This window comes from Ctenopharyngodon idella, chromosome 5, assembly GCF_019924925.1.
Source record: "Ctenopharyngodon idella isolate HZGC_01 chromosome 5, HZGC01, whole genome shotgun sequence".
Classification (NCBI taxonomy): domain Eukaryota; kingdom Metazoa; phylum Chordata; class Actinopteri; order Cypriniformes; family Xenocyprididae; genus Ctenopharyngodon; species Ctenopharyngodon idella.
In genome coordinates, this window is record NC_067224.1 from 15,805,001 (window position 1) to 15,830,388 (window position 25,388).

General features: G+C 38.4%; 1 protein-coding gene across 4 annotated transcripts in view; it reads left to right on the top strand.

The window, feature by feature from the left end:
* The window catches only part of fam172a (family with sequence similarity 172 member A), a 194,344-nt gene that overhangs the window by 25,365 nt on the left and 143,591 nt on the right, over window positions 1–25,388 (top strand). For all 4 annotated transcript variants that reach the window (XM_051895764.1, XM_051895768.1, XM_051895767.1 and 1 more), the window contains exons 5-6: window positions 922–987; window positions 2,134–2,325. In XM_051895764.1, coding sequence (XP_051751724.1) covers window positions 922–987; window positions 2,134–2,325 — 258 coding nt within the window. The remainder of the gene's footprint in view (window positions 1–921; window positions 988–2,133; window positions 2,326–25,388) is intronic.

Consider the following 25,388-nt stretch of genomic DNA (forward strand, 5'->3'; position numbering starts at 1 on the left):
TAAGTCAAACGGCCTTTACAAAAAAAAAGGTAAAACGACAATGTCGGGCGATTTTGAAGTTGGAGGAGAAAATGAGAAGTTTTTCGCCCTACCGCTGTACTTCCACCTACCTACCTGTGACCTTTCCAACGTGATAATGTAATGCGTGGTGCATCGCAGAGCTAGTGCAAGACGAGCATTTGTAGTTAAAAATATATAATTTTATTTATTTATTTTTTAGAAAATGAATGATCGTTTCACTAGACAAGACCCTTATTCCTCGGCTGGGATCGTGCAGAGTGCTTTGAAACTGCAATTTGGACCTTCAACCCATTGAACCCTGTTGTAGTCCACTATATGGAGAAAAATCCTGGAACTTTTTCTTTATTATTATTTTTTTAAAAACTTAACTTAATTTCTTTTCGACTGAAGAAAGACAGACATGAACATATTGGATGACATGGGGGTGAGTAAATTATCAGGACATTTAAATTCTGAAGTGAACTAATCCTTTAGTGCTGCCTGTGTGTTTTTAATACAACAGCTAAGGGAGTGACAGTATTTGACATCTTTCTCTCTTCTGACCACCGTGATCCATCAATCATTTTTTTTTTTTTTTTTCATCTTTTGGAAAGATATAGAAATGATATAGTGGATGTTTTCTTTTGCTATTGTAGCAGATGGGAACGCAGTTTTTGTTCACCACTTTGGAAGTTTACCCAACTATGACCACTGCCGCTTCTGAGAACCCTGGAAAAGGGTCCATCTAACATTGTAAAAAGGGTCTAATATTCTTTAATAACTCTCTGCACTTTTTTTTTTTTTCCATAACGTTCCAACTAAAGTTATGTTTTAGTCAGTCTTGTTCCAAACTAACTGGAACATTTTTTTTTTTTTAAATTAGATTGAAAGACTTATAAAAATGTTTCTTGTCTCCTGTAGATCATTACAAAGTATGTTTATGAACTCTTGGAGAAAGACTGCAACCTGAAGAAGGAAATCCTTCCTGTAAGTAATGTATTTTTTCCTCCTTAAAAACTTTAGATGCACAGTTTGAATCTAAACAGAGTTATTGTGAAACTGATGCAGTTGTTCTTACCATCGCATAAGATTACAGTGGTCTAAATTGTGTGAAAACTAAGTTTTAGAATGATATTCTTCAACACTTCTCAACTCTCCAGGAGAAAATTGCATTTGTTCTGATGGTGAAATTGCGTACGCTCAAGGAGATTCCTAAGGTGTGGTCACTGCATTCATATGAGCAATAATGTTATGATTTCTAGTGCGCTTTTTAAGAGGAGTATCATTAAACTACACATCATTTTTGATAGCGGGTGTTTGCACTTGGTAGAAATAGAATTTATGTCCTTTTAAAAGCACTGTAAATTACTCTCCATAAATCACCTGAACAATGCTGGCACAGACTTTTATGAGCTGTTTTATTTGTGGAGAGTATTTACCAAATGATGTTCTTGGAGTCTGTATTGTCTTTCAGAGAGTTTCATGGGCAGAGCTACCTGTGACCAACTGCATTTAGTGCTCAATCCATTTGTTAAAGAGGACTGCACACAAAATGCATTGTGTTATTTTCTATCATAAGATTTTATGCTCATCTCAGAGTTTGCCACATAACTGATCACCACACAGGAAGAATACGCATGTAGAAGTCAAGACGGATTTGTTGCAGTGTAATGAATTCATCAGACGCAGACAGACAGTGTTGACTTCTCAGCAGCTGGCAGTGTAGCTCAGCATTGAGCGCCGTTCATTAGAAATGATTTCAGGCTCTGACTCACTCCGCTGTTTCTGAGTGCCCTGCCCCACTTTAATAAGAGTAAATATAGTTGTTGACACATATCAGGGGGCAGACAACACAAAAACACCTTTTACAATCAAATCGAGGTTCACAGAGTTTGGCAAGTTTGACTGAATGATCATTGATACATGCTTTCTTGTTTTACTTATGGACAAGCAATAGACCTCTTTATTTACTCCAGCATTGTGAACTCTAGTTTTGAAGTGCCCTAAGTATTTTCAATAATATAACAAAGACATTTCAGAATTTCCAAACTGCAGATTTCATTGGCTGTAATCTTGTACCCTGCCATAATTGGCGACTGTTTGGTACTGATTATAATATATATATCCCTTCAGGTTGATGCGACTGAGGATGAACCGAAAAGCTTTATTTACGTGAGCGAGGATGCCCTCACTAACCCAGAGAAGATCATGGTTCTCATCCAGGGCAGTGGAGTGGTAAGGGCAGGCCAGTGGGCTCGACGCCTCATCATTAATGAAGACCTCAACAGTGGGACGCAGATACCCTTCATTAACCGTGCCAAAGAGGTGGGTTTTATTCTGTCTTCATTTTTTTTTTTTTTTCGTCTTTTTTTTTCTTTTTTGTTTAGCAAAGGAACTAATGTAAACATGATGTATACAATGTTACTTTCAGTTTTTGTGCTAAAATAGTGTTAGGCGTATTTAATACACTTTATTCCAACAAGTGTGTTTATTAATTGTGTGTTTATGAATGATGAATTTATAGGTTATATCAGTCAAACCAAAAATTATTCAGACATTTTTGATATTTTTGATATATTTTTACTAGTGGGTGCAGGAAACTATAGTTCATGTATGTAAGTGAGGATGGCAAAATAAAGTAAACTGTGACATATTATACCCAAAAATTCTTCATACAGTGGACTACCAGTAAAACTGATAAAAATTTGGAACCAAAAATTCAGACACTTTGACCTGACCATGTTTTGCTTAAGTGTTATCTGACATAATTAAGATAAATTTTTTTCTGACACAGTTTAACTCTGAGATCTTGTCATATTTTATTACCATTTTTTTAAACTATAGTGAATAAACTGTATTAATGAATGAAATGTTCAAGGTGTCTGAATAAATTTTGGTTTGACTGTATATATATACATTACCATCCAAATGTTTTCACTCTACCATTTGAATAATTTAAGAAAGAAGTCTCTAAAGCCCAAAGTATACTTCACTTTTTACGTGTACGTGAGGGTTCAGCGTACAATGTGTGCGAATTTCGACAGCAGAAGAGTACGCACTTACTGTACATGCACTGCCGGATTTTTGTAACCGCGCGGTAAGCAAGCACACATACTTGTACGTGCAGGTCGCACATGCGCATTTAATTTTTTTGCAGTAATTAGTTTATCCACAAGGTGGCAACTGTGCCCTGGGGGCATCGATTCACAAGGTAGTCAAAGAACACATGCAAGCTACAGTGACAGTGGAAGCCTACATAGACGAGAAATTGTGTTGAAGAGGTTAGAAAGTACCCACATTTGTACATCTCTAGCATAAAAATACAAAGATATTTACATGGGTTGTAGGGCTGGATAAAAAATATTGATTTCTCGATTTTAATCGATTCTCATTTTTACGAACCGATGTTGATTCTTAAATCCCAAGAATCGATTAGTCTAGTCTGTCTTCAGTTGATCAATGAACAGAACATGTAGCGTGCCTCTTATCCAATAAATTGCAATAATCTTTGTGCTTTGTTACTTTTGATAAGAAGCAAAGTCTGTTTTGGCGCTGTTTAATGTGTCGTGACAGATCGCTGTAGTGCCTCAGTTAAAGAGAAGCGGCAGCACGGAGCGCATGTGAACATCCTCTCCTCCGCTTTAATACCAGCTACAGCGTGAAATAAACACGAATAAACATCTGAAGGTATGTTAAAAGATTGAGTACAACTTACCGAAATCCGTATCATGTCTTGAGTAATAGCTCAATCAGTGTTTCAACTTCAGAAAGACTTCAATAAATCAGCTTGTAAACAATGTCACGTAACGTCACATTTACCTCAGAAAAACCATATTCAGTGACCATAAACTCGTTAGTCAGCTAGAAAAATTAACTCTAGAGAGCAGCATTCTGATAAATATATGCACCGTTACATAGGCTATTCATTATCATTTTTAATGTTCTTCAATAGTTAATGCTTTTTTTCCTCTAGAAAATTTGCCATGTACTGTAACTGATATACTACATCGAAAATAATCGATATCGAATCGAAATCAGAATCAAATCGAAAGCATGTGAATAGAAATTGAATCAAATCGTGAAAATTGTGTCAACACCCAGCCCTAATGGGTTGTAACTCGTGGCGAGATATTGCTCAAAACTGCGCATGTGTCGAATGCCTGTGTATGCGTACGAATCAAATGAAATATGCTTGTGCGTTCGACTGTGCGCACTAGTGTATGCGTAAAAAAAAGAAGTATACCCAGGGCTTTATGCACACTAATTCTGCATATATATATATATATATATATATATATATATATATTAAATAAATAAATTATAACAGTTCACATAAAATATAAAGCAGCAAAAAGTTTCAACATTGACAATAACAGCAAATCAGCATATTAGAATGATTTCTGAAGGATCATGTGACACTGAAGACTGGAGTAATGGCTGCTGAAAATTCAGCTTTGCCATCACAGAAATAAATTACATTTTAAAACATATATAAAAAAAGAAAATAGTTCTTATAAAATGTAATAATATTTCACAATATTACTGCTTTTACTGTATTCCTGGTCAAATAAATACAACATTAGTGAGCATAAGACATGAGACTTCTTAATTATTCTTAATTATCTTAATTATTCCAAACTTTTAACCTGTAGTGTGTATTTGTATTTTGCTAATTTTATTGCAGTTTAAACCATAATGAGTTTAATTATTAATATTAATTAATATAGGTTTTTTTTTTTTATTATTATTGTTTATATTGTGGTTTGGCCTGTAATGATATTGGCAGGGTGAGTAAATATGTGAACTACTGGCCTGACTGAACCAATAGATTGTTTAATATCAATGTAAGTGATATCACATGCATGCAGTCTGAGCGACTGCTGTATCTATCTCTATTTTCTCCTCTGTGTCCCTCTTTACTCTCTCCAATCCATAGATATTTATTTACCCAGCAAAAGGAGCTGTTTTGCTGTTACGTGTGTACTGTAAACTGTAATTTAGATTTTCATTTCTTTTCTCTGTCGGAGGACGTATCCCCGAGTGGAGTTATTTCCGTCCATCGCGGCTAGTCGTTTGTCACGCCGCCCGCCGCTACCTGTGTAATTTCATCGGCCCGTGCGTTCAAATTGACTTAAGGGAGATCTCCCTCGCTCTTCCATCTAAATGTCATAAAACACACATACATACACACACACACACTCACTCCCACACTGATGTCTGCAGGCAAAGTCACTTTTCGCACAGCGCCGGGAAAAGACGGACAGGGACGGTGAGTTTGTGTGTACGTGTGTGCAGGAGACAGTAAGGTGGCTTATTGCATTTGTGAAGAGGTGCGTTCTGGGGGCGTACTGCGACGGGTTAGACGGAAAGAATGCACGCCGTGCTGTGCCGACCATTTATCATGCTAAATAATGACCCCTGCTTTGCTGTGACATCATCATAATAGCATTTACAGGAAGAGAGATTCCAGAGTTTGTTGCGTGTATATCAATATGACAGAGGGAATGTGACTGTCACTTTGCAATATTTGTATTGCTGAAGGGGTGCGGATGCGCTGTCTGATTCTTCATGTGACGGCTCGTGTTTGTGATTTCCTCTGTGATAAACAAGGCCACCTGAGGCCATGTGCCGAATACGCTCTGATCCGAGATCAGTCTGTTCTTTTAGCCTGCGAGATGTGTTATTCTGATGGGAATTGGTAACGTGCTCACAAACCGATTTCATTGCTCCCTGATCTGTCCTGTGAAGCTTTATTAAAGATTATGGTGTAGAAATAGGATTGTAAAATAAAGCAGGTTGATTCTGATTTTCTCATACTGTACATTTGATATGGGCTGTAGTAGACCATTGCCTTCGTTAACACATTTTCAGAGAAAACACTGCAGTTCTTAAAGGAAGATGACTCAGCGGGGTCAAATGAGTAATGCAGTGGTTTTTGAAGACAGACCAGAAATAATCAACCATTTTGGAAACCAAATAAAAAAAGAAAGAAAACAGCATGACTGTCAGCTGAGGACAAGGCTACTGTAATCAAGCACTCTTCTTTAGAGTTTAGTTCAAGGACAAGTTGGAATTATATAATATATACTGCCGTTCAAAAGTTTGAGGTTAGTAAGATTTCTTTTCAAAGACCCCCTGTGGTGAAAATTAAGTTTTTAATGCTTTTTATATGTCTGTGTGGTGTTTTTAATATGCTTTAAAACAAACCATGTGCAAATTTATAAGTCAACACAATTGCTGAGTATTTTCTCCTTAAAACTGCAGTGAAAAATAGACACGGTTTGAAATTTCTTACGTCACAATCTACCCTTGTAACCAATCGTGTCAACTTTTGGGCGGGGTTTTAGCATATCATTAACTATGCTGCGAAGCATGGGAGTCTCAAGAGAAGCCAGCTTATACCGGAATATTTTTCTGTTGATATGAGCAGGTGATATATATAGCGGGTGAATTATGTGAATTATGTATATTACGATGCTATGATGAACTGTATGCCTTTCTCCACTGACGTTCTAAGTTGTTCAAAGCATTTCTAAGGATACTAATTTTTAGAAGACTGAGATGGTGAATGAGAACATGGCTTGTGTAACATTAGCAACACATTATTAGCTGTTTGATAACATAGTCAAGCAAAAGACTAATCATATTAATTATCGTTATGTGTCTGACGTTGTAGAGAGCGATACATAAAACGCTTTACCGTTCTGATACATGAACTCTTCCAGTTCTTCTGAATCAGTTTCTGGTTCAAACATTTATGGCTGAATTAAACCAGTATTTCCACTTGCCATTGTGCAGCGTTTACTACAGTAAAGTTGACCGAGTGGATCAGGGAGTACGAGCTTGTGTGATTGAGGCGGGGCTAATTTGCATATTCATTATTCAGCATATACTAAATGATGCAACAGTGTAGTTACATTGGAGCTATTTTAAGTCATGAATACATTTTTTTCATAGGAAAAAAAACATTTAAATACGTCTTTTTGGTGATCAAGGATGATTTTTAAGAGATAAAATTGACTACGGGGGGACTTTAAAATATTTTTATTCAGTAAGGATGCATTAAATTGATAAAAAGTGACAGTGTAAGTGACTTTTTTCTACATTCTTATATTCCAAATAAATGTTTTTCTTTTGAACTTTCTATTCATCAAAGAATCTTGAAAAAAAAAAAAAAAAGTATCTGCAGCACAACTGTTTTCAACATTGATAAGAAATTTTTCTCAAGCAGCAAATCAGAATATTAGAATGATTTCTGATGGATCATGTGACACTGCAGACTGAGTAATGATGCTGAAAATTCAGCTTTGCCATCACAGGAATAAATTACATTTTAAAATACATTTAAATATGTATTTTAAAATATATTCAGTTGTTTTAAATTGTAATATTTGTTACTGTATTCCTGGTCAAATAAATGCAGCCTCAGTGAGCATTAGAGATTTCTTTCAAAAACATAAAAAAAATCTTACTGACCCCAAACTTTTGAACGATGCAAAAAATAAAAAATAAATAAATAAATAAAATAAAGCTGCAGTCCGTAATTTTGCCTCTTTGTCGCCATTTCTGTTTGAAACCTGAAATTGCAGTTGTTTGTGGAATTATTATCTTTACGTGGGTTGTGCCTCAGTCACGACTCCTCAGCGTGGATAAATCTAATGTTTGCTGTCAGTCACTGCACCGGTGTGGATACTGTACTTCAGAATCACAGATTCTATGTCTTGGAAGTATGACCAAAATAAGAATTTTCACCAAAGAATGTCATCTGAACAAGTAAATAACATGTCTGCCATTTTTGTTCTGACTAACTGAGGGGAAAAAAAGGATTACAATAAATTGTGCTGCCAATGGTGATTAAATCTAACGATCGCTTCGCTCGGATCACGTCAAACCGTGCATATTATTATTATTATACATTGTTCTCAAATTGTTAATGTTAATAACATCAGCATTGCGTGACTATGTGTATTTAGTGTGTATTAGCGTTACCTGTAGATTTCAATTTCTGTACAGTCTAATCTCTAACATTAATTTGTCATACTATACAATCCGTCATCAAAATGATAAGTTTAATTATTGCAGCTGCTGTAAGAAAAAGCCAAAAATGATCCGCCTCACATGCGATATAGCCTTCTAGCTGGGACTCGTTCTTTATGTAAACAGACTTGACATAAATACACAAGGACAAACGGCGACATGCCTGAATTTCCCGCGAAAACCCACCAGTACCACCCAAATTATAAAACGTTATTAAGCTTACCGTTGTGAATCGGCCTAAGGTAAGGAGATGCACACTGGCTGGTTATGCACATGCTCAAAAATTGATTTTGGATAATTTCTTAACCAAAAAAAGTTACGGACAGCAGCTTTAAATAATTGTTCTAAATTTAAATAAATGACAGCCATAATTATTTTCTATCTTTTTTTTTATTGCAATTCTATATTTCATATTATTTGGGAAATAAAGGCAAATTTTACATGACTATTAATTAAACTTTTCAAGACGTCTTATAAAAGCAGTGATCCAGCTGCTGCATGTGTGTAGTAGTTTAGCTGGTCACACACCACTGACTATGTGCTAGTATGTAAGAAAAGACTGCGCATTATTCCCACATCTGCGAGCGTGTGACAGACTATGGGCGTCCACAGAAGGCCGCAGTGGCAGCGCTGGGAAACAGGGCCGGAGTCTGACAGCTGGGCTGCCGAGAGAGTGAATGCGTAAGAACTTGTGTGTGTGTGTGTTTGAGAAAGAAAGCAAGCTTGCTTAATGACAGCTTATTCCTTCATGAGTTTAACTCCTGACAGCCGACAGCTCTGCCTGTTGCATCATGGTAGCAGAATCATTACCTTGTGACCTGTCAAAAGCAGGAGAGTTTGCAGCGGAATAGAGCAAGAAAAAGCTGGAGGAACGAGAGACTGCGAGATTTGGAATTCACTTGTTTTGCAGGGTCCGATTTTGAGTACTGTGAAGGTTCGGGTGAGATGTGACCCCTAAAACAGGTGATTAGGATTACGAAGCCTGTTTAGAACCATTGGCCTTAACTGGCTCAGTGTTTATGCAAGTACGATTACATGTGCCTGGTATATATGTATTTTGTGCAGCAATATTTTCAAATGGCTGATTTAACCTTTTACGACCAACCCCCCTCTGCTCTCATCTCGTCTCGGCCAGCCTCTCTCTGACAGAGCCGGATTGATTGCTCACTCAGAGCATCTTGTTTAAGCCTGCAGTTACTCTGACATTGACCCAGCCAAAATGTAGCCGAGGCTAACGTGAGGACGTGACTGGAAAGGTGAGAGGATTTTTCTCTCTCTGTCTCTCTGATGCAGGAAGCTTGAGATCTTTTTCCCTCTAGTGGCTTTCAGGAAGCATGAGTGAAAACGAGCTCTTGACAGAGGCAATAAATATACTGCAACTCTTCCAACACCTCTCCCTCCCTTCCTCCCTCCTAGTATGTTCACTCACTCGTTCCATGCTTTATTCAGTTTTCCTCATCCCTGTTATCCCATCCAATCTTATTTTACTTATATGTAATTGCAGGATTTTTTCCCCCTACCCCTTTTCTTTTTTCTGACTATGTTCAGAAAGGAATGCTTGCATACTGCATTTTCTTTTGTATTTTATATTGTATATTTTATAAAATATAACTTTTTTTTTTGTATTATGTTAAACAATGCACAATATTTAAGCTTTGTGTCAAGCATCATATCTAGATTTATTCTGCGATGATGACCAGCTGACTATAATTATTATTATTATTATTATTATTATTATTATTCCCAAGTTGTCAAATAAGTAAATAAATTGACGTTTAAGTGCATATTCAAGGTGAAATAATTTTATTACATGGGAATAAATAGGCTTGCTGGGTGATGGAATTTGTCCACCTACAAACACTATCATTCAAAAGTTTGGGGTTGATACGTTTTTTGTTTTGTGTTGTTTTGTTTTGTTTTGTGTTGTTTTGTGTTTTGTTTTGTGTTGTTTTGTGTTGTTTTGTTTTTGTTTTGTTTTGTTTTGTTTTGTTTTGTTTTGTTTTTTGTTTTGTTTTTGTTTTGTGTTGTTTTGTGTTGTTTTGTTTGTTTTGTTTTTTGTTTTGTTGTGTTTCGTTTTGTTTTGAAGAGGGTTAGTCTTTTATGCTCACAAAGGCTACATTTATTTGATCAAAAATACAGTAAAAACAGAAATATTGTGAAATATTAATACAGTTGTTTTTATTTTAATACATTATAAAATGTAATTTATTCCTGTGATGACAAAGCTGAATTTTCAGTAGCTATTGCTTCAGTCTTTAGTGTCACATGATCCTTCAGAAATCATTCTAATATTGCTGATTTGCTGCTCAAGAAACATTTATTATGATTTTCATTATTATTATGTTTTTGTGGAAACTGTGATCATTTTTTTCAGGATTCTTTGATTAATAGAAAGTGCAAAAGAGCAACATGTATTTGAAATAGCAACATTTTTAAGATTATAAATGTCTTTACTGTCACTTCTGATTAATCTAATACATCCTTGCTAATTAAAAGTATTCATTTATTAAATAAATAAATAAAACTTACTGGCCCCAAACTTCTAGAGAGCTGTTATCAGGTTCTATTTGGGGGACTTGAAAGACAGAGTACATCTCATTATGGGATACGGTATTCCTTATGCTCATTTTGTCAAATGTAGTAGGTCATCCATGCATAGAGAAAATGTACACACTTTGTACAGTATGCATACAGCAAAAAATTATGTATGTAGTATGAGTGGTATGCTATTCTGAACATTGCCCCACTCATCCTCTTGTCTATTATCCTATTATTTTCCCATGTATTTTCCTTTCACCTGTTCTTTCCCTATCCGTGTTTTCTCTGCTCCAATCTCTGGCCTGTGTGTTTGTTTTTTTGCTGTTGCTTTGACCTGCACCCCCTCTGTAAACTCTACCCCCTTCCTCCCTGACCCAAATCGACCCCCATATAGCTTTTTCTCTCATATCCCAAACCTCCCCTCGCTGCTGACAGTCAGTTCCCTGCTTAAAAAAAAGAGAAAACGTCAGAAAAAGGAATAAAAAAGGGCAACTGCATTTCATTAAGAATAAAGTCTTTAATAAAAAATAAGATCCCTATCCCCCCCATCACCCCCCCTCCCTGTTCTTGTTAGTCAGTTAGAAGCGACTCTGGAGACTTGCTAGAAAGAAAGAGGGGGTGTGGTGTTTTCAAAAGTGTGTCAAAAGCCTAGGGGTTTCTATCTGCCCAGAATTTCAATGGGAGGCTGAAAGGGGGCCGGGAAGCGGGCAAACTCAAACACAGGAATCTTGTTTAATTTCTGTCATGTTGCTCTTTTTTTCACCAGATTGATGTCTTTTTCAAAATCGGCTCACTATCTCTCCCTCTCTCCCTCTGTCATTTGCAGACGCGGTGTGATACTGTATGCCATCTCTGTCCTCTCTGCCTTAAATCCCTTAAGTTTCCTGCTTCCTTTTTTTCCTCTTCTCTCCTTACTGACTTGGGACCTGTGTTTTTTTTTCTTTTCTTTTTTTCTTCTCCATTTATGATTATCAGTCGATCCATAACTTGCCTGCTAAGGGCTAGCCTTTAGCATCAGAGACGCTGCGCTTCCTGTATACGGGGGGAAACGGGTGCCCCACAGTGACGTTAACTAGATATAGTGCCGTGCATCGGGACACTGAGGGTAACCGCGGCCCAGCATGGGGGTAACGTGTTCTCCATCTTGCTGGAAGGTGCAGCATTTCCTGCAGTTAAAATCAATGAACTTGACACCTTCAAAGGGCCATGTGAGGGAGCGACTTGCTCTGGGGTTAAAACTCTTTTAAATAGCCCCCTGCGGGATTCACCGCTGTCAATAAAATGCAATAATTACCACACCCCGGCCTGGGAAGAGTGCAGGCAGGCTGGGCTAAATTAAAAATTGATCAGAAAGAGGAGAAAACATTATTTTTGTGGCCCTATTCCCCAGTCTTTACCGTGCTGAGCCTCATCAGCGAACTGGCTGTAGTTTTCTCTGCTTCCCATTTTATGATTTCCACCACTCTCTCGCTCTCCGACGAGCGATTTACCATGTCGTTAGATGTTAAAAGATTTATTTGGCATTTAATTGTCCTGATGGTGAGGTGTGTTACAGACGAGGCTGGGTTTATGAGTTAGCGTTCCTCTATGCAGACGTGGGCATTGAGAGCGGTCTCTGCATTTATTGATTGCCGCCTAATTTTGTCTGACTTTCCCCACCTCCGTACCTTCATCTGACAGTCAGAATAGGTATCAGATGCTCATCCGTATAGGTATCTGTCATCTTATTTTCACACAGACACATCTTAGCTAAGAGCAAGATGTTTTTCATTACACACACATACATAAACATATTCAAATGTCACTTGCTCATCGTATCCCACCAGAGATTGTTCTGATGCTGTCTAGACCATCAGACAAGCTGCTCGCATCGTTGCTCAAAGATTTATGGGCCATCACTTGTGTGGCGGGATGATGTCATAGAAAGGGGGTGGAGGTACTAATAAAGTTATGCTATGTAAGTATTACAATGTATTTTTTATTTTTATTTTTTTTAAATAATGAAAAACATGAACTTTTTTATATTTTTATATATATATATATATATATATATATATATAGGTTTAATTATATTTTGCTACATATCAATGTATTTTAAAGATTTTGAAGTGTCAAAAGGTCATTCGGTTTAACCGTCCAAACACCAATACAGCCATTTTATTTGTGATTGAAATATCTTAAAATGTAATAAATGTATATATTTTTTTATTCTGGCATAATTTTATAACATCAAATATCAACATAGTGCAAAATGGTATTACAATTATGTGTAGAAGTCGTTGCTTTATGAGAAAGAATGACCGGAAAAATGAATTTCATTCATGTCATTCCGAGTAATCAATATAAAGGGACCATTTTGGATCAAGTCATGCGGTCAATATCATTTGACAGGATGTGACATCATTCAGACACCTGCAAAGGACCAGATGGTCATGAAGCAAAGTAACTAAAGCTCTCTTAACTATTTGAAAAATTCATGTTTTCACTTGCTCGTACGTATGTCCGATAATACCATTCGGTACAACTGTTATAAAACATGGAAAATGTTGTAATATTTAAAAAACTTGTACTAAATATAAAATGTTTGATTGTCCTTTTGCTAGCTAGCTAGCAAGCTAACTAACTAGCTAGCTAGATATCAGCCTGTAAGCATTGATTGAAAATATCGTCATTTGGTATAACCAAAAGTGTCATTCAGTAAAACTGAAACTTTGGTTAAACGGAATGACTTTTTTGGTGACTCATTTTGTCCATCTTGCAAAATATGACAAAAGCAGTGTTAATTGATTATAAAAACCACATAATCTCATTGTTAACATTTAATAAAACTTCAAAATGAATTATATCTCCATTATGTTTTTTTACACTTTTAAAAACATATATATATATATATATATATATATATATATATATATATATATATATATATATATATATATATATAATATATATTTATCACCACCACCTCAAAATTGTTTTATTATTAAAAGTTCACATTTTTTAGAGGTTATTGACCTTGACACACAGCCACAAGTCTTCAGGGGTCCTCTCTCCTTTATATTTCCTGTTTTTGTTTTTCTTACTGCATGTTGGTTGAACTTCATGAATTTTGTAGATCCCACCACATGACTTTTTCAAAATGTTTTTTTTTTTTTTCCCAGACAAATGATTTTTCAAATTTTGATAAGCAATGAAGCATTTTTTTTGTTACCTTTTTGCTTTATTGTAATATAAAGACAGTTGTATCACTGTGACGTTTTTATTGAATTTAATCCAGAAATTCATACTACTCATAGAAGTGTGTTTAAGTTACGGTATTGTATGTTTATTGAATTAGAGATCCAGTCATTGACCCATATTCCAAAGTACCATAATACTACTATCTGATACCATTGTACTTCTACCCAATTTAAAAAAAAAAAAATAATAATAATAAATAATAATAATAATTTATTTATTTATGTTTTACTTAGTTTTTGTAAAACAGAAAAACATTAAATGGACCAAAGCAGGTATCCATTATGAAACATTATCGAAGATCGTTCACTTATTAGCAAAGTGTTGATAATTGGATTCTGCTGCAAAATGAACTAATGATATGGTGGCAGAGTCAGCCGGCGAGGTGTGTGTAGTAGGTCGTTCTGTGCTGCGGGCAGTGTGTGAGTGTCCCAATGGGATGGCCTTGTTTAGATTCTCTCATACAACGCCTGTGGCAGTATATGAGGTAGGTCTTCGCTCACTCTCTCCCAGGGACGACTCTCTGAGGTTGAATGAAGTGTTTGTGTGAGTGTGACAGAAGGGAAGAGAAAAAGATAGCGATATAAAATATAACTCAGTACTATTAATAGAGTCCCTTTTATTGTCCAGTATATCAATCTTTAACAACATACTCGAGCAGGAATTCGACCAGAACGAACATATCGATTAGAATTTCTCTTTGTGTTCTTGGCAGTCTTAAGGGCTCTTCTGTTGTCCTGGATCTGTAAAATTTTTCATGCCGTCCTCTCTCCACTGCGCTTTGTCGAGGTCAGGGTAACCGACTTGCCAAAGTTTTCTCAGGAAATTGAGTTTATGGGGGAAACAGAAATGAAGCCATGTGGCTATCCGTGGAGGACTGCTCATGAGGTCAAAGTTCAGCCTAGCTGCAAAAAAAAAGAAACATGCCAGAGTTGCTCTCCGGGCAAATTGGCTCGTTTTGTGAGTGCTTGATCGATGGGGAGGAACCGTTGGCGCAAATAGGGGTTAACTGGGTCTTGGCCATATTCTGTGGTTCAATGAAAGAGAAGAACAAATGTATGTATGTGTTTTTTTTTTTCACCTCACATTACTGGAAGATGAAAATAAATATGGGAGAGGGATGGCTGTTCTCAAGGACCTTTGGCTAACATTCAGATGTCCAGAGACCTTCACTTCAATAAGGCTAGTGCATGATAATGAAGATGGACCATGTGGCCCCGTTCCAAATGTTTTGAATAGCCGCCACTCTTTTATGAACACGGCTCTTTAGAAGACTGACTGGTTCAGAAGATATCGGTGTTTCTGCAGCTGCTCCGATCCAAGTCTGCAGTATGAATGATGTCTTTTTGCATAGCGATATAAACAACGATCTTGTTTGTATTATAACTGCAGATATGGTTAATGGTAATCACTTTCGTAATTTGTTTTGTTAGAAATGCTGTTAGAAAAAACATTTTAATGACAATTCTAGGTACAGTAGGTCACAAATCATATACTCTGGGTGTGGTTTACAATGGTGGAAAATTAAATGGTTTGTTCACCCAAAAATGAAAATTATGTCATTAATTACTTGCCCTCATGTCATTCCAAACCCGTAAGCCATAAGAAGCGCACAAGATCAAACCTCTTCCGGAAACTCAAACATGCTGCATAACTAATGAGGATAGTTCTCGCGTGTTACGCAGCGCGTTTGAGCTTCTGTTCTCACGCGTCATTCAGGTTTGGTTGAGCTTCTGCTTATGTTTGCTGGTCAATGTGAGTAAAAACCTAAATTAAATCTGTTCATCATAAACAAGCGATCGAGTCTCTTCAGAAAATTTGGAGTAAACCACTTAGTTTTACGATCTCCTTACAAACTTTTTGTAGCATCAAATTCTAATTGTGTTGGCTGTCTATGGAAGGACAGAAAGCTCTCGGATTTCATCAAAAAAATCTTCATTTGCGTTCCAAAGATGAAAGAAAGTCTCGGGTGTGGAACGACGTCGTTCCAAACCCGAGATTTTCTTTCATCTTTGGAACGCAAATGAAGATGTTTTTGATAAAATCCAATGGCTCAGTGAGGCCTCCATTGCCAGCAAGATAATCAACACTTTCAAATGCCCAGAAAGCTACTAAAGACATATTTAAAACAGTTCATGTGACTACAGTGGTTCAATCTTAATGTTATGAAGCGACAAGAATACTTTTTGTGTGCCAAAAAAACAAAATAACGACTTTATTCAACAATATCTATGGGTGATTTCACACTGCTTCATGATGTTTCGAAGCCTTACGAATCTTTTGTTTCGAATCAGTAGTTCAGAGCATGTATCAAATTGCCAAAGTCACAATGGAGGCCTCACTGAGCCATCGGATTTTATCAAAAATATCTTAATTTGTGTTCCGAAGATAAACAAAGGTCTAACGGGAGTGGAACGACATGAGGGTGAGTAATTAATGACAGAATTTTCATTTTTGGGTGAACTAACCCTTTAAATTCTGGTTTCTTTAGTTACCCATTCATTTCTATGGCAAAAATGAAGAGAAATATCCAACAGATTTGGCTAATTTTAGATCCCCCCCTCCCCCCCATAGGTCTCCTTGTTGACTTTATCTTTAGGTAATCCATTCACAAGTTGACTTTCCTGAAGTCTAAGCGAGTCAAAACACTGTGGTTTATGATAGATGTTACTCTGATGGTTTGTTGGCCCCGCCCCCAAACTCAAGCCATTGGCTGGGACATAAATTAACATGTCAGTCTGCTCAGCCTCCTCAAATGAACAATACAATATTTTGCAAGCGTCATTGTGTTTAGACTTTTCAGTCAAGCTATTGCTTTTAATTGACTGAACAAATTAAGTTGGGGTAGGTAAAAATATTTAGACGGAGAAAAAATATCTTTAAATGTTATTTATCCAGTCTTTGGTATTGTATATAGCTCCATCAAATGGGGCTAAATAGGTGGGATAATTATATATCCAAAGGTTAAATCTAGTGGCACCACTGACCTTCTTTTCTGCTAACACACACCTGTCAGACAGCCGCTTGGAGAAAGAGAGGCTTTTGTCAGGAAATATTCAGCTCTATTACCACCACCTGTGAATGAGCTCCTGAGACCTGGGAAAAAGCAAGCTTCTGAAACAAATCATTGTGTGTGTGTGAGAGAGAGCGCCCATGTGTGTGTGCAGACCTGTCACTCGCTCTCTTGGCTGAAAGTCAGAGTGGGAGCCGTGGCGTCGTCGGGTGAAAGCGTGGGGGAGACATCAGCATTCGGGCGATGTCACCAAGCCCCTGTGCACCGGGAGCAGCCAGACGCTCCGACAGGCGTACCTGCTTCCCCTCCGAGACATGCGCACATACACACACACACACACACACACACACTCCAAGTGTCCTTGAGAGTCACTGACAACCATAAGCATAAAGAAGCCAAACTCTGTCATTGCCAGGATCAGTCCCTTGGTGGAAGTGTGTGTGCGTTTGAAGGGCTTTTTTCGCCTGGCTATGGACAGTCAAAGAAAAGGGTATTAAACCTGTCTGAAAGTGTCTAATTGACTTTTGGAGGAGTCCCAGAGCTTTGAGGTGTCACCATTGGAAATCTGACTTGGGGAAGTCCCACTCGAACAGGGCAAGTCACGTTCACTTGACAGTCACTGGCACTTCTGGACAGTTCTCTTAGCAATGTCTTCCTGGCACTCCCTAGGGTTAAAGAGTTGAGATTACTGTGGACAGACACATGGCTGGTCTCAATGTGTCACTTCCTCAAGCAGCTGCTCATACTTTCTCTTCACTCTCATGCCAACACAAGGTCAACAGTGAATACTGCATGGGCAGGAGGTACCATGTGAATTGATGGCCACTTGCTTCCTCATATTTAATCTTTTTTAGGATGATTATTTGGGCATTGATTTAGCTTTTGTGTAATGGCCTGTTTACACGTGGTCAGTTTTTACTGTGTTTTTACTGATTGGATAGCTATTTGATTTGTTAAAACGGTTCCATTTACATTTCGCACATAAATGTGTCTCCCCAAAACGAATATAAATCCGATCTAAAATTCCCGTGATATGTGTAAATTTAACGGAGTTCAAGTCAACGAAAGCAACAGAAATGAGCTGCATTTTATTTATCATAAGCTAATTTTAAGATCATAGACAGCAATAGGAGAAAAAGCTGCATCAGCACTGGTAAGATCATTTAGTCTCAATACTTTTAATGAAGATGATTGTGTGCTGAGCATCTACGACTTACTTTCAGTTTCATTTGCGGCAGTTTGTGTGTCACATGCTGAAGAGATACTCAGCTACTCATCTGCAGCGATGTGTGTTGCAGTAGTGCTGTCACATCTGGATATAACGTCATATAGCCTATGACACGCTCTCACATGTTTGTTTTATTTTTTAACATTTTGGGAGGAGTAGAATTTACATATGTGGTTTCAACAACCAGATGCATTTATGCTTGTCCTGTTTTGTCTAGAATGCGTCTCAGGCCACCTCCTGAAGTGGTTTGAGTGATCTGATTTAAATCCGTCTCAAAAGCATTTCGACCCCTGGTCTTATCACAATCGGAAATGTTTCAAGGGAACACCAAAAAGTGACGAACCTGGCTGGGACATGCTTATTGTTCAATTTTTTTAACTACACTTTAAAAAAATTAACAATAAGCATGTCCCAGCCAGGTTCGTCACTTGTTGGTGTTCCCTTGAAAAATTTCCGTTGTGGTCTGTGCTATTTGCGGCGCGATTCTGTATTTGGTTGTGATGTTGTGAGTATTTGCAGCACATGTGATGTCAAATCGATGAAGATGTTTTTTTTAATTTGCTGGTACTTTTTCTCTTTGCATGTGTTTTCTTCAGTTGCAGCGCGTTGAGCTCTCTCAGCCACCGTAGTTATGGTTGATTCGGCTATTTATCTGTTGAATATCTGTTATTTACTCAACTGAAGAACTTCACCTTAGCATCCATATTGCAACGAAATGCTTCAGATCAGTGTTTTGTGGACATGAACCTAAACCAAGCTAATTGAACAGGGATTCCTTAACTTTATTTTCATTTTTTTTTTTTTTTCAAATTCCTAATAGAAATAGATCTAGTACATGCAATACAAACCCACCCAATACCTAAACACATGCATATTAGATTTCAAAGTATTAAATTGTTAATGAGAAAATTCTCTTTGAGAGACATCTTTTCCTGTGCAGTATAGTTCTGGAACTAGATTTAGACTAACATGAGGCCAAGTGTCAGTACACATACACGTAAGAGACTCTGCGGCTGATAAGCGGACCCCCAGGGGAGTAAAAGTGCTCCGTTCAAGTGTGTGTGTGTGTCTGTTTAGACACATTTCCACCAGTGCGAGGCCCAAAGCCACCTCCTGTCAACTGTATATACACACACATACACACACAAATTCTCACTCCGCCCAGGGAATATGTGTGTGCGTGTGTGTGTGTGTGTGTGTGTGTCAGCAACAGCACCCTGGGCCTGGATTTCTGCAGGATCAACAGGGCTAATTATAGTGATGCACTGACACCTTTCTAGTGCCTTTTCAATCACCTCCCACTGCCAGGTGCCTCACTGCCTCAAGCTCCCCCTTCGCCTGTTTGTGTGTGTATGTGTGAGAGCTCATGAGTGTTTGCTCAAAAGTTTGTGTGTGTATTAACAGGAGTTAGTGGTGATGGTGGTCGTGGGTGTGTGTTTTTATGTGTGACTGGCAAAGAGTTGGTGAGAAGTTTGCAAAGGTGTATGCAAGAGAAGTTATGAGATATGTCTGAAAATGCTTGAAAGATGTTAGTTGCTGTATTTAGAGAGCTGTGGCCTATTTTGGGGGGCTTTGGGGCTGTGCTGTTATATATGTGCTTAATATTGATTATTTGTGTGCATGTTGTCTATTGGAGGATGTTGATGACCTAAGGCTTTTGTAGGTCTAACGGTGAATAATGGTGATTACACTGTAAAATTGTGGACAATTTACCTATTTCTGTAAAAGTGCGTAAACATGTTATCTTAAGACAATTAAGCTTCACTATACATTAAAGTTGCTCTTCATTTGCATAAAGTTGAACAGATCTCAGCTTTGTCATGTTGCTGGACACGCCCCATCCGGTCGCCAACAGTCATTGTTGCTCGTGTCACCTGAAATCACCAGCTCTCCATTGAAATGAATGGGATTGTGTTGCTTTGTCACTGTGTGTCGCTGGTAGTGTGAATGCAAATGTGTTTTCTTTCTCAACTGTTTACATTCACTTAAGACATAAATGACTGTTTACGAAGATACTTGGAAAGATGGGTATTTTGACATGTAAATGTGTATTCAACCGTTGAAGCACAATTATGTGGCAAAAAGATAACAGTTCAGGACTCACGTGCTCTGTGAGAAGTGGCTTCATGTGCAGGCGTCGCTCAGACAGCGTGCACATATAGCGAAATGAGTTCTCTTTCATTGTTTAATGCACTTTGTAATGCTTAAAATGCATGTACATGATAAGCTTTCGTGACCATGCAGCAGAGCAACGTCACGTTAGCATAACCGCGATAGAGACAAGACAATAGTCCAAAATCCATACCGGTTAATCGTATCTACTAGTATATTGCCCACTCCTAATGTAAAAAAATGGTTGACACGCCAGGCGCATGGTCCAAAAGAGTTGTATCTAGTCTCTCAATGAGTCATGGGTGTGTTTTGGGCGTAACATGCAATAAACCAATCAGAGTGTCATCTCCCTGACCCTTTAAAAGCCAGGTACACTTGCACCATGGTGGTTTGCTATTTACATGGTGGAATATAGACAACCTCAACCTGACGAGTCAGTTTAAATACATGTGTGTATTGACACGATTTGTCAAATAATTAGCCAATTTCATTCCTCATTACTGCAAGTAAGTAATTCTGATACATGCAATGACTATCCATTATGACATGTAGGCATTTTTATCTTATAATAATCTATATATATCTATATATATATAATAATTTTATCTGGTAATAAAATATGACAAGATCTCAGAGTTAAACTGTGTCAGAAAAAAATCATCTTAATTATGTCAGATAACACTTAAGCAAAACATGGTCAGGTCAAAGTGTCTGAATAATTTTTGGTTCCAAATTTTTTATCAATTTACTGGTAGTCCACTGTATGAAGAATTTTTGGGTATAATGTCACAGTTTACTTTATTTTGCTATCCTCACTTACATAAATGAACTAGAGTGTCCTGCACCTACTAGTAAAAATATATCAAAAATATAAAAAATGTCTGAGTAATCTTTGGTTTGACTGTGTGTGTGTGTGTGTGTGTGTGTGTGTGTGGATGTGTGTGTGTATATATATATATATATATATATATATATATATATATACTGCACCATTGGCTTTAGGTTTTTGATGGTCAATGGTGCAGTCATTTTCAGTTGACTCAAAATAGCAACACGCCAACAATGCTCCTGAACACACCTTGTTTTCAGACCAGCACGGCCATGGGCGAACAGATGGGTGTGAGTGCATTTGCTATTTAAACAACATGGGCGCTGGATGTGAAAATGATAACTGCGTCGAGCTGAAACTAGCAAAAAACACTTGTGTTGCACCTGGCGTCGCAATGCGGGTGTATGATTGGGCCCTTAATCTTACTGACGTTGTGAGGGGGATATTGTTATTTTAGTTAAGCACCTTTATTAACTGAGTTTCAGATGTGTATGGAACACAAAAGAAAATATTTTGAAAAATGTCATAAAGGTTTGTAAGCAGATGAGGGTGAGTACATGACAGACTTGTCATGTTTGGGTGAACTATCCCTTTAAGCAGGGCAGAGCCTCTAATGGGAAACACTGATATTATTTACTGTATCACTCAACTCATGTCACTTTTGTCTCATGTGGTGCCACCCCTGGGTCATCAGGTCTGGTTTGTGTAGGGACGCACAACACACACATAAACATGTCATCATTCTTTTCTTTGTGTTGACATACCCTGTGTTTCCTTTAAGCTCACGTAGCTCTATCTTATCCTCCACTGTTATTTAAACCTGACAACAGCACCAGAGTCTGTAGTCGTCCATGTCATCATCATAGTGCTATGTGTCATTACCCATGCATATGCTGACAGTGTATCCCTTATCCCTCTCAGGACTCTGGTGAGCTCTGCTGACTTGTTTGCGCTTATGTCAAGTTTTTTGGTTACGAGGCGCACCGTACGCTGTCATGTGCTGTCACCCTCTTCCTCCCAAGGTAGTCAGTCATTGGAACGGCAACCCCTCAATCCCACGTTTGGAAATCAACACAGACATGTCATCAGCTGAGCCAGTGAAGGGGAGAAGAGTTTCCTGAGGCTGAGAAGATGCTATCGCGCTGTTTTGCTGTCGCGAGAAAGCTGCACTGGTGGTCCTTGAAGTGCAACAACCCTGTCTCTCTCAAAAGCACAGGAAGAAGGAGAGATGTAACTTCCAAACCCCCTATGCCACCACTACAACTGGAGTCTGTTATCAGTATGCATGTGTGTAGCTGTGTGTCTGTGTGTGTGCTTATGTTATGTTGGGTGGCAGGGGGCTGAGAAGACCAGCTATGCCTCTTTATCGAGGGTCATTGTGGTGGAGGACAAGTGGCCGTGATAACGTCTGGCCTTGCTTTTGATGTTATTGAGCTGCTCTAGCAGAGAGCTGGTGATAACTTACAAGTCTGATAAACATTCAACATCCCTGTAAGCCTCCTGTGTGTATGGTGGGCCAGAGAAATGATCCTGTTCTTTGTTTGTCCTTCACTGGCAGTTATTCAAGTTTAAAACCCCTTGTCCAGTCTCCTTTTAACTGAGTTGTGTTTAAACTGAAGCTGAGTAGTCACAAAGTCATGTTCTACAACGTGTACAGACAAATTGCCCCCGTGGCTTTTTCTGCTCGCTGACCTTGCTCTCCCTTCACACCCTTGGAGCCCAAAAACCATTTCTTTCTATTGGGGCTGTTTTGTGTTTGTTTTTCAGCTTTACCGGCTTCCAGAGTCATGAGGATGGTTTTCAGTGCCTCAACCCTGATTTTTTGTTTGCCGTATTGTGCAAATTTGTATCACCCTTTTAAGTGTTTGTGTTTGTTGCTGTATATGTCCTTGCAGTTTTCTCACAGGACTTTGAGAAAACTTTTACAACTGCCCTCATCTCACTGGACATGGATTTATCCATACAACCTGCTTTTCTTTCGGTGTAAACATGGAAGGACATGATTCCAACATGGATTTGCCAAGGTTATGTACTCCCCAAACCTGTGTGAACTGTTTTTTTTTTTTTTTTTTTTCTGAAGTGGGTCAATGACTCCCTGGAAGTGCTCAGTGGATTAACATTTACATCATGCCTTGCACTTCCCTATCCTCATTGTGTTCTTTTGTGAGCAAAGGTCCAGTGTTATCCTTACATGCCGTGAGTTAAAACAGCTAGCTACTGCTAAAAAGTTATTTTCCTTTAGTTCCAAGTAAGAAGAGGGCTGTGTTGCCAGGCCATGTATGTTTCCAATAGCAAATTTACTTGCTTGGTTGTAGCAATTAAGCTGAACTGACAGACTGATGTACCCTCATGTGCTAGGCTAGAAGTGGCCGCCCGTGTTTCTGTGCCATGCTTTTAGTTTTAGTAAGACAGAACAAGAGAGAGATCACTCTCATAGTCTGGCCAATATGAGTCAACTGCAGTGCCTGTGACCCAGTTCCAACCTCTTTTGCTCTATCCTTTTCCCTCCCTCTCTTTCTCTCTCTGTCTTTCTCTCTTTTCCCCCTGCTTCCATCCTTCCCCCTGCTTTCATCCTTCCATCCATCTCGCTCTTTGAAGTCCACAGGCTGATCTCCCTCAACAGGAGAGAGAATGCAAAAAAATAAAATAAATAAATAAATAAATAATGGGATGGAAAGGTTGTTAAATCTGGGTGAAAAATGAAAGAATTAAAAAAAAAAAATGAATTAAACACAAAAAAACAAAAACAGTACAACTATCACTTCAGATGCTGAGGTACGGTGCCCCATGGTGTCATGAAGAGGCAGTGTGCCGCAGGTAGCTCCATTCTCCTGGCACCACTGGTTTATTTATCCTCTTTTCTGTTTTTTACCAGCTGAGCAGTGTCACGGGATCTGACCTAGAAAGGTCCAATCACTCTGTCAAGCCCTCAACCTCCTCCTGTGAGTGCAACGGTGCCAGAGACTTAGTCATCTCCAGCAGAAAGGGGAGCAGTGCATTGCTTGTATCTCCAAGGGTGACCCAGTTCAGGGACATGCACAAAAATGTGGTGGACTGTGGGCAAAGTTAGCATGCTAAGAGTTAATCTTCCAAGGTGGGAAGACTTGCTCCAGATATGAGATTTGGGGGGAAACTTGAAGTCCATTGAGTTAGCATGACTGTTTCCAGCATGTTTTATGTAAGGGATAATGTACAGTAAGTTGGTCAAGTACCTTGGATGGATTAGGAACCTGATGCAGAAGGGATGGATTTTGTGTTACTTTGAATGGGTTTACAGTATTTTGCAATAATGACTGGTTGACTGTACATTATCCCACTTATTACATGACTGCTCATGGCTTATTTTTAAGGTAAGATCTTGGGATATGCTCTTGCGAAAGGCTGTGAGGTCTTACCTAGTTTGCTTGGTTAACATTTCAAGTCCACTTAAAGTTTCCTAAGGGCTTGTTTAATGCTGTCAACCAGCTTTTACCTCACCCTCAGCGTCCAAGCATCCATTTGTTGACACCTTTGGGTTACCAGAATATCAGTCTTTTCTGCAGTGCCGAAACTGAGCTTGAGGCTACCGTGGGAACAATTGTGTATGACAAAAACAATCGCAAGCAAGACTCCTCTCAGCTGAAGACACAACAGGGCCGGGGAATGATGGCTCCGTGCTCTTCCACCCTCGGCTGCAAATAGTTCATTCTAATTCCCAAGATAGCGGCAAGCAGTATAAAGCCCCTGCAGTGCTGCTCTGCATGGCTTTGTGGTTCCGGAAGATGGGAAAATAAGCACTGTTCTCTCTAAACACTAAAACATGCATTCATCCCCCATATAATCAACTGTAACGCCCTGAGCTTTGATGGGTTTTCTTTAAGGTTTGTCTTTGTCTGCCTTGCGATCTTATATAAAGCTTTCAAGCTTCTCTGTTTCTGCTGTAATGGGCTACTTATTTTGCATTGTAGTTTGTTAACCTTCATTTAGTTACGCCATCACTTTCCTCTAATATACACACCTTTATCTCTGCTTTGGAGCGAGTTGAAGATAGGTTAAAGAGTCTTGTGTTCTGAGGGAATGAATAACATTTCGCTGTTGTCGAAGGAAGGATACCCAGTCTCTCTGGGCTTCTGTTTTCAGCTAGAATTTGGCAGCTTCTTTTCTTGTACATTTTTTAAGTTGGCCTCAGGCCTAGAAGAGCTCATCAGTGGTGCTTGGCTAGATTGCACACACATACCTGCAATGTTATTTCAAATAGCTTAATTAGTTTCTGTCTGCATAGGCTGAAAGATTTACATAGCACAGCACTTTATTCACTGCAGAAGATGATTGAGACCATGTGACTTGAGCGCTCGGTGTGCGTGAATTGGCTTTCTGGGTCATGCTCCAGTCTATTACCTTGTGGAATAGAATTC